General features: G+C 38.3%; 1 protein-coding gene across 3 annotated transcripts in view; it reads left to right on the plus strand.

The window, feature by feature from the left end:
* Positions 1–140: 140 nt before the first annotated feature.
* CCDC148 (coiled-coil domain containing 148) overlaps positions 141–10,459 on the plus strand; it is a 328,544-nt gene continuing 318,225 nt past the window's right edge. For 2 of the 3 annotated variants that reach the window (XM_011991765.1, XM_011991774.1), the window contains exon 1: positions 141–480. In XM_011991765.1, the coding sequence (XP_011847155.1) occupies positions 456–480 (25 nt within the window). In that variant the 5' untranslated portion in view covers positions 141–455. The remainder of the gene's footprint in view (positions 481–10,459) is intronic. The other variant, XM_011991756.1, reaches the window with a different exon arrangement.

Here is a 10,459-nt window from a genome sequence, read left to right on the forward strand (position 1 = left end):
GGGCTCCCGGGAACGTCAGCACGCCGCCGTCCCCGGGCCAGCTCCCGCCACCCCATTGGCGGGAAGGAGAGGGCTGGCCCTCCCCATTGGCCCGGCCCTCATATTGAACGGGCCAATGGGAGCTGCGGTTTCAGGTCGCCATAGAGACCGATGCTGTTCAGCGCAAGAGGGCCTGGAGAAGGTGGGTGTGAGGCTGAAGGTGTCTCAGGTCTCGGGCACGGGAGGGGGTGGCGGAGAGGACAGGGAGATTCCCCAGCGCTGGCTCTGAAATCTGGGGCAGGTTTTCCTTTGCCTTACTGCCAACCCTAACTGTGCCTGGTAGGGTTTGTCCCTGGTATCAAAGGTAGGAACAGCTGAGCCCTTAGACGTACCCCTGACGGTGAGAGCCCAGGAATGGGCGTTTCACTTTTCCTGCGTTTGGGGAGTCCCTGAGGCTATGCCCTTTGACCTTTGACATGTGTGCAGCTTCTGCTTCTCCAGGTGAGTCTGCACCCCATCCCTTCCATCACTGCTTCCTCCTGACGTCACTGAGCCACCTAAATCCTACTTACGCTGTTCTCCCCAGCCACTCCCCCTTCCCTGAGGTGGATCTTGCCTCAACATTTTGGGTCTTCAAACTTATAACCCTTCTCAAAGAAGACTCAAAGAGCATTTCCTTTGAGGTTATTTTGGTAAGGAAACAAGGTGGCGGATTGTATGATAGATGCCAAAGCGTCAACACATGAGCTAGCCTGTTCCCTGATTCTCAAAGCAAACCTCTAATCTCCCTGTGGGCAGATATTTATTAAACACATCTGTGTGTACATCCTGCACGATGAGCTTGACAGGTGCATGTTCTTTCGCTTGAGAGGTTACAGGCTTGATAAAGATAGAGGAAATAGAAACGGTGCTTCACGCCTTCCGATGATTTCACAAAAGAGTAAGGGAAATGGATTACAGTTGATGGATTTTGTTTTCTATTTTCCAGTATCTCTTTAAATTTGATATGGAAATAACCTGAGGCATGAAATCAGTACACACAAAAATCTTCAGCTTTAATAATGTCTTCTACTTTCATTTAAAATCATTTTGTGCTAGTTTGTCAATACTAATTGTTTTGTCAATATATTTTGTATTTAGATATCACCTTCTTAAAGTGAGATTTCATGAACATATAAGGCTTTAAAACATGATATTGCTCTAGCTTATAGCCACTGATATTCTTACATTCTTTCTTTTGGTGATTTTACTTTTTTTAGACTAATCTCTTTAGTAAGGAGACTATGTTTACGTTACTGCCCCTCAAATTGGAGGGACCATATTGTGTGAAAAAGCTAATAGGATTTTGGAAATTACAAATATTTTGTTGAGAGAAACAGATTAATGTGTGTGCAAGCTGCATATGTCTCAGTATTCTGAATTTTAAGTTGGGTGATACACTTTGCTACCGGTTTTAATCTTACTATATTTGAAGATTACAAAGATGTAACCTAAGAAATGTTAATATGGTGCCTTGATTGGAAAAAAAAAAAAACCACTCCACATTTGTAGTAAAAAACAGGTGAACATATGAATGTTCCCCCTAAATATTTTCAGAATTGGGAAGGGATCTGCAGGGGCGAGGAAGTGCTGTGCCATGGCTGGCCATCATGGAAATAGGCTGTTTTTAACTTCTTATGGCTTTTTAGTATGTGTTTTTGTTTATAGAATAGAAAAAGTAAACCACAAATTGTTATATAAGACACATGTTCAATGAAAAGATACCAATGATTTTGCTTTTTTTAAAAAAATTTGAATAATATCAAATGAATGGAAGATGTGTCTAATGGGAAGAAAAAATGGGTCTTTCCTTTTCTCTTGCCTTAGGCTAGCATAGAAAGAAGAAAAAAAAGCTTATTATTACTCCAATAATCTTTTTTTGTGTGTGTTTTTTCTCTGATGACTATTTTGATATTGTAGATTTTGTGTTTGTCATAATTAAAATGTTTCTAAAATCCACCATGAATAATGTCCTCTGAAATAAGTTGCCACTCAACATTAATTTTTTTATTTTTGTATTTAGTTGAAAGGTTTCTTTTGAACTTGCTCTTGCGCTACTAAGGATTGCTATATAGTGTTAAAGAATCACTTCATTCCACTCAAAGTTCATGCTATTCAGACTTGGCTGTGTCTTCACTGATTCTCAATTCCTTTCCTCATCAGGAGGATGATTATCTGGAACTTATCCAAGAACATTATCCAGGCCACTTCCAAACCTGTCCTATGTTTGCTTTCCTCAAGCCCCCACTTTACGTGGTTTTCCTCCACTTCTGCAAATGATCTTGCCTCGTACTCTACTGAAGGATCCACCATGAGGTTCCTCAACTTTACTTTCCTAAAACCCAGTCCTAGTTTTCACACATCTGCACCTCCTTCAGTCATGGCTGAGAAGGGGTGTCCACATTTCTCTTCAAAGCTCATACTCCACTTATGCTCCTAAACATGAGCCATCTTCTCTCTACCAGGATTTTGCTCTATTGATTATAATTTATCTCTTACATGATGTATTACACCCTCTCCTCCAAAGATTTTTCCTAAGTCTTCCAAACATCTGGCTTTTGGTAAAACCACCTTCCTTCTACCCTACCACCATCTCTATCTACTGGCCTTTCTTTTCACCAAGAAACTGTCTGAAGGGAATTTCTTGAGGTTTCTACTTTGTCGCCAATGTTTTGGCCCTTGAATACAACAGAAATGATTTTGAAGATTGTGCTGTTTCTCCTCAAAATCCTAGCTTATTTTGCCAATTAAGTTCTCTCCTACAAAAATGTCCTTTGCCTCCAAGTTGCAATGGCCCAATTCCAGATTTCCAGTAAAGGAATGAAACCATTGTCGCCTACCCTGAGGATCCACAGAAATGCAAATGACCAGCTTGAGAAGAGGATGATTTAAACTGCTAGCCTGGCCACCTTGGGAAAAGTGCTGGGAAGTAGGGGTGGGAAGAGGGCCTGTGCTCAGGCTGACACTGGGGCCCAGGGCAAGGTTAGAATATTAAGAGGTTTGGTGACTCCACCCTCAAGAACAAAAGTAAACAGCAGAAATTCGAACAACTTTTCAATTACCAGCTCAGAAAGAAGTCAACCTGAAACTTTTAAGATTATGAAAACTTTGTAACTTTCCAATGTTTATTATTTTCGTATTATCCCATAAAAATTAGTGGTAAATTCCCTAAGAAGCATAGCAGAGGCAGCAAGGAATAGGAGGAAGCAGGAACACTGAGTCTCTTGTCATATCTGGATGTCTATGGAGGAGTGGAGGAGGTAAAGATAAAATCTTCAAAAAGTACACCAATATGATAATTTGGGGGTTTTCTTTTTAAAGAGGAATGTTAAAACAGAGGTGGGTGGCAAAAGAGGGAAAGAGAGTGGTGGAATAAGCGGGTCCTGAGAAGGGTTGCTAGGGCTTAATAATAGTTCTGCTCAGGTGGCTATGGTGGTTTCAGGATTGGCTGAGCCCCACCCCATCCCCATCCCCATCCTCTGAATATATTATGCAAATCCTCCCATGACTCTGCCTAATAATTACCTGTAAAAACTTTCTGAAAGTCTCCTGGCCCTCCCTATTCTTGAGAGGGTGAGTTCTTTCTTACTGTATTGTGGCCCTTGATACTCTGTCCCATGTTGTGGTTATTTTTGTGTGAGCCTTTTCCCCTGACAGATAGGATCCACATCGTGGTCATGACTGTGTCCCTCACTGCCTTAAACTACTGAAACACCTCCCACACTAAGAAAAGCCAATATTTAGTAGTCCTTTGTTTAGTTCTTGGAAGATCTTGACTTTGAATAATAAAAAATTGGAATCAGGATGTTGGGAGAGAATCAGGAAAAGTTGGGATTAGCTGTTCAGTGCGGAAAAATCAGATAAAGTATGATAGAGCAGAATAGAGGTTTTGAAACTCAGCTTTGCTAAGCAAGTTAAACAAGGGTTACTTTTTTTTGGTGTATGAAACTTCTAGGTTGTTCTGTCTCCTGGAAAACAGTGGGGTCATGAGATTTTAACAACTTCATAAAATCAGAATGGCGTCAAACATCTGGTATGTGTAATAGTCATGCTTCCTAGTACGTATATCCACAGCCCTTGAAGGAGGCAGCCCTGCACACCTCATAACAATGCACCTGGCATGGCATCGGCCCCTGTGGAGACCTGACCCATGCAGCCAACCCATTGCCCCCTAACTGGTAATTATGCCAATCAGATTATTTCCCAAGGAATTTGAAATTGAGAGGACAAGTGAACCAGAGAGAGCACTGTCTTGGTCCTGATGTTTTCTGGGTTCCTATTGATGGGACAACAATATGCCTACCCCAAAATGTGCCATTTTGGCATAAGGAATATTTTGAGCTGAAAGCAATTGAGAAATAGCAGATGCAAGAAAAACTCTTTCCCTTCTGCTTTTCTGTCTAAAAGTAGGCCATTACTTTCTATTTGTAAAGTTGTCTCCCTCTCTACTACCAGGAAAGGATCTACTTGGAAATGACTCTTATTACTGGAGAGGACACTTATGCACATAACACATCTTAATAGACAACCCTTACTTATATGTTTCCTAGCACCTTTCCATAACTTCCCCCCTCAACTCTGTTCTCCACAGGAAGCCCCATACCCCCTTTCCTTTGTGTAGCCTCTTCACACTTTATCACTTCTGTTAAGACGATATCGGCCAAAAATTCTAATTGCCTCCTGAGTCACATTTCTTTGTGAAGCTTTTGTGTACATATGTAATTAAATGTTTTTTCTCTTGTCAGTCTGTCTTTTATCAGTTTCATTCTCAGACATTGAACCTAGGAGGATAGAGGAAAAGTGTTTTTCCTTCCTTTCACTATTCTCCTCATAAGGTCATACTTAAATAAACTTCATTTCCTTTTTGTTTTGTGAGATTTTTGTTTCCTGTGATCATCCCTACTCCATTCTTTTCCTTGTTTGCCTTTAGTGAGTCCCTGTTCCTTGCCATCCAAGGCTTCATTTACAAATTATGCAAATATTTTACAATGAAAGAAAACAGATATTACGACTTGTTGAACTATGAAGAGTAACACCCTAAAGGTTTTTTTTAAATAAACAAATAATAGAAAATGAATTATCTATCTAGAATCAAATTACTGCCAACCTGAGTTAGGCAAAAGAATTTTTTTTAGTGTGGTGTTTCTACCCCCTACTCTCCCATATCAAAGCCCTGTGTTCCTCAGTTCTCTGTTCTCATCCTTTCAAGTTGGAGATAAGAGAAGGACTTTGAGAAAATTAGTGATATAATTGTTTTTTCAGGGTTTCAATTATAGTGATATAATTGTTTTTTCAGAATCATTTTGCCACATCATTGGTATGGGAAGAAAATATTGGAACTTGTATTTCTATTATACATTTTAGGAATCAGGCTGGAAAATAATTTATTAGAGACATCAGTAGTTTTACAATGCAGAAGAAATAGATTCTGATGTTTAAGTTCCAGCAATTTAAAAATTTCTCAGGAGGAAAATCAGATGTCATCCAAAATTGCTACACTATTTTATTTAAAATACTGAATTATCAGCAAAAATTATGAGATCTGCATAAAAACAGGAAAGTATGACTGAAATTCAGGAAAATCATCAGCCATTAGATGCTCTAAGTGGCCCCACTTGTTGGATTTAGTATACAACTAATTCAAAACAACTAGTATAAGTATGTTTTAAAACTTAAAGATGAAATGACTCAACAAATATGGACTCTAAATAGAGAAATATAAACTATGAAAAAGAAACGAAAAATTTTAGAGTTGAAAAATATAACAACAATTTAAAAATCTACTGTATGGGTTCCGTAGCAAATTTGTGATGGCAGAACAAGGAATCAGTGAACTTGAAGACAGACTAATAGAAAATATCCAACCTAAAGAATAGAAGAAAGACTGAAGAAAAATGAACAAAGCTTCTGGGACTTGTGGGACAGAATCAAAGTATACCAATTTATGCTGGGAGCCCCAGAAGGAAAGGAGGGATGGAAGGGTATAGAAAAAATATTTGAAGAAGCAATGTCCTAAAACTTCCCAAATCTGTTTAAAATCTTAATGCACACATCAAAGACACTCAGCAAACACCAAGTAGAATAAACATAAAGAGAGGCACAACTAGATACATCTTAGCCTGCTGAAAGACAAAAACAACAAGAAAATTTTGAGGCAGCAAGAAAATAACAACTCATTTTACACAAGGGAATCACAGTAAAATTAACAGCTGACCTCTCATTAGAAACAAAAGATACTAGAGGGTGGTAAAAGGATGTATTCAAAATGCTGAAAGAAAAAACCTGTCAATCAAGAATTCTATATGTAGCAAAACTGTTCTTCAAAATGAAGGTGACACTTACCATAAGTGGACCTGTGTTGGAAGTGTGCTAATTACTGACAGGTCCCATACAGCCAGCAGCTTTGTGCAAAACTCAAAGTAAAAGAAGGTTGTCAGACAGATGCAGGGCACCTGGCAAGTCACCCATCATCTCCAGTTGGAAAGCAGCTCTTACTCAGTGCTAACACTGGGTCATCAAATGATCACCACAGTAGAGGGCTGTTGTAAAACGCTAGATCTGAAGTTCTTCTAAAATAAAACCTCAGAAAATATGACCTCATTATTTTCCTGGCTTCAGAGCTCTTTTGTCTGCTTCATAGAGGTAGAAAGAAGCTTATTAGAGCAGTAGCGGAGAGAAAATAAATCATTCAAAAAATATCTGCCCTCTCCTTCAGCCATAATGCCTGGCCCTTTACATCCCTGGGCCACTGTTTGTTGTTTTTGTTTTCTGCACATCTTTGGGGTTGGATCAGCACAGCAAGACAACAGTACCTACTAATACATCATCTTGTCAGGAACTTTCACATTTTTCTGTAGTTTAGTAAATTTTTAAAATACAAAAAAGATGAAGATGACAATATGTGCCAGAAAAAGCAATTGACAAGATCCAACACTGATTCATGGTAAAATGCTCAGCATACTAACAGTAGAAGGGAACTTTGTCAGTGTGATAAAGTGCATCTATGAATACCAACAGATAACAACATGTTTATGGTGAAAGACTCTGTGCTTTCCTTCTGAGAATAAAAAATATGGCCATGCCACCTTGAACATACCTTATGTCTGATTTCAGAAAGTAGGGAGGGGCCGGGCATGGTGGCTCATGTCTATAATCCCAGCACTTTGGGAGGCCAAGGTGGGCAGATCACCTCAGGTCAGGAGTTCAAGACCAGCCTGGCCAACATGGCAAAATGCCATCTCTACTAAAAATACAAAAATTAGCTTGGCATGGTGGTGGGTGCCTATAGTGCCAGCTACTCAAGAGGCTGAGGTAGGGAGAATTGCTTGAACCTGGGAGGTGGGGCCTACAGTGAGGTGAGATCCTGCCACTGCATACCAGCCTGGGTGACAGAGTGAGACTCTGTCTCGGAAAAAAAAAAAAAAAAAAAAAAAAAGAAACCAAGGAGGGCAAGAAGGGACAGAGCTCATTAGTACTTGAATGGGAGAATACATAAGGATGTCCATTCTCAATTCTTTCAGTCAACATTTTACTGGAGATTCTAGCTAGTGTAACAAGGAAAGAAAAATAAATCAAAGGCATATTGATTGAAAAGGAAAAATTAAAGATATCTTTATTTACAGATTACTTGGTCTTATACATAAAAAATCCTACTAGGACCTAATAAATGAATTTAACAAGGTCACAAAATACAAGATCAATATATAGAAGTCAGTTATATTTATATATGCTAGGAACTAGGAATCTGAAAATGAACTTTAAAAGACAGTTGCAGCTGGGCGTGGTGGCTCACGCCTGTAATCCCAGCACTTTGGGAGGCTGAGGTGGACGGATCAAGAGGTCAGAAGTTCGAGAGCAGCCTGGCCAACATGGTGAAACACTGTCTCTACTAAAAATACAAAAATTATTTTTGTGTGTGTGTGTGGTGTGGTGGCGGGCACCTGTAATCCCAGCTACTCAAGAGGCTGAGGCTGGAGAATAGCTTGAACCTGGGAGGCGGAGGTTGCAGTGAGCCAAGGTTGTACCACTGCACTCCAGCGTGGGTGACAGAGCAAGACTCCATATCGGAAAAAAAAGAAAAAACAAACAAAAAAAAAACAGTTCCACTTACAATAACATGAGAAAGAAGACAATATTTAAGAGTAAATTTTAAAAAACAAGCATAAGACCTTTGATCTATAGATTAAATGTCATCTCTATCAATATCTTAGCAAGCATTTTTATAGGAATTGAGAAGTCAATTTTAAAATGGAAATACAGGCCGGGTGCAGTGACTCAAGCATGTAATCCCAGCACTTTGGGAGGCCGAGGGGGTGGATTGCTTGAGCTCAGGAGTTGAAGACCAGCCTGGGTAACATGGCAAAAACCCATCTCTACCAAAAATACAAAAATAAGCCAGGCATGGTGGCTCACACCTGTGGTCCCAGCTCCTCAAGAGCCTGAGGTAGGAGGATGGCTGGAGCCCAGAAAGTCAAGGCTGCAGTGAGCTGTGATCACACCACTAAACTCCAGCCTGGATAACAGAATGAGACCCCATCTCAACAATAAATAAAAAAAAAAAATAAAATGGAAATACATATCAAAAACAATCTTGTAAAAAAAGGTTAAGAGTTATTACAATACTAATTTCAAAACTTATAAAGCTATAATAATAGAATGTATGTAATATTGGCATAATGATAGACACTTAGATCAATGAAATAGAGGGTACAGAAATTAATATATTTACAATCAGTTGGGTTTCAGCAAAGATGACAAAGCAGAGCAATAGTGAAAGGGATGCTTTTTTTAAAGAAATACTACTGGAATAATTGCATATTCGTATGCAAAATACTGAACTTAATTTCTTACCTCACACCATGCAGAAAAAAATTAATATATATCACAGACCTACATGTAAGAGCTAAAATTATATCTAAAAACAGTAGAAAATCTCTGCAACCTTGCTTTTGGAAAGGTTTCTTAGATACAACACCAAAACTGTGATCCATTAAAGAAGAAATTGATAAATCGCATTTTATAAAAATGAAAAGTTTTGCTCTCTAAAAGATACAAGTAAGAAAGTGAAAAGACAAATAGCAGCCTGTGAAAAAATTCCTAGGTCAAATATCTGATAAAGGTCTTGTATGTAGAATATATAAAGCATGCTAAATGTCAAAAATAAGATAAGAAATTCAATTAAAAATAAAATGTTTTAATAGAGATTTCACCGAAAAGGCATATGAATGATTAATAAGCACATGAAAAGATGTTCAACTATTAATCATTAGGGAAATGCAAATTATAACCACAATATGATACCAGTACACTACCAGTAAAATGGATATAAGCCAAAAATTGACAATACACAGTGATGACAAAGATGTGAAAAAACTGCAACTCTCATAAATTGCTAAATGTGTAATGGTATACACACTTTTTGGAGTCATTTAGCAACTTCTTGAAAACATAAACATAGCCAGACACAATGTTGCATGCATGTAGACCCAGCTACTCAGGTGGCTGAGGCAGGAGGATCCCTGGAGTTCAGGAGTTCTAGGCGATAGTGCACTATGCTGATCAGGTGTCTGTACCGTTATGCATCACTATGGTGACCTCCTGGGAGGAAGGGACCACCAGGTTGCCTTAGGAGAGGGGAGTGGGAAACAGCAGGTCAAAACTCCTGTGCTGATCAGTAGTGGGATTGCACCTATCAATAGCCACTGCATGCCAGTCCAAACAATGTAGAGAGGCCTAGTCTAAAAAAAAAGTTATATATGTAAATATAAACTTATGCTGTATGACCCAGCAATCCTACTTCAATAGAAATAAATATGTGTGTCCACAGAGACTTTTACATGAACGATAGAAATATTGTTAATAATAGCAAAACATTGGAAATAATCTAAATATTTATGAGCTGATGATTGACAAAACAAAACATGGCATACTTGAATACTATTCAGCTCTAAAAATAATGAACTACTGATACATGGCACAGTATGGATAAATCTCCAAAATATTATGCCAAGAGAAAAAAAGGCAGACAAGAGGCCTCATTTGTATGATACCATTTATATGAAACTCCCAAAAAGGGAAAAAATATAGAGATAGAAGACAGATCAGTGGTTACCTTAGACTGGGATGGGAGGATTTAATACAAGTGACTGAATGTTTTCTGGTGATGTTAATGTCCTAAAAGTGGTAATGGTTATACAACAATACATTTATTAAAAATAATACAGTTCTAATGGGTATATTTTTATGGAATGTAAATTAGACCCCAATAAAGCTATTATAAATTAAAAAATTTTGAATAATGACATAAGCACATCTTAGAACTTGCTTATATGAAGACTTAATAAATTTGAAAACATTTTCTAACATGATTAAAAATATTCCTAATGGTATTTCAGTGGATCAGAACCCAGCTATTAAACATCAAAAAAAAAAAAAAAAAAAA

Source organism: Mandrillus leucophaeus, unplaced genomic scaffold (assembly GCF_000951045.1).
Source record: "Mandrillus leucophaeus isolate KB7577 unplaced genomic scaffold, Mleu.le_1.0 Scaffold110, whole genome shotgun sequence".
NCBI lineage: Eukaryota > Metazoa > Chordata > Mammalia > Primates > Cercopithecidae > Mandrillus > Mandrillus leucophaeus.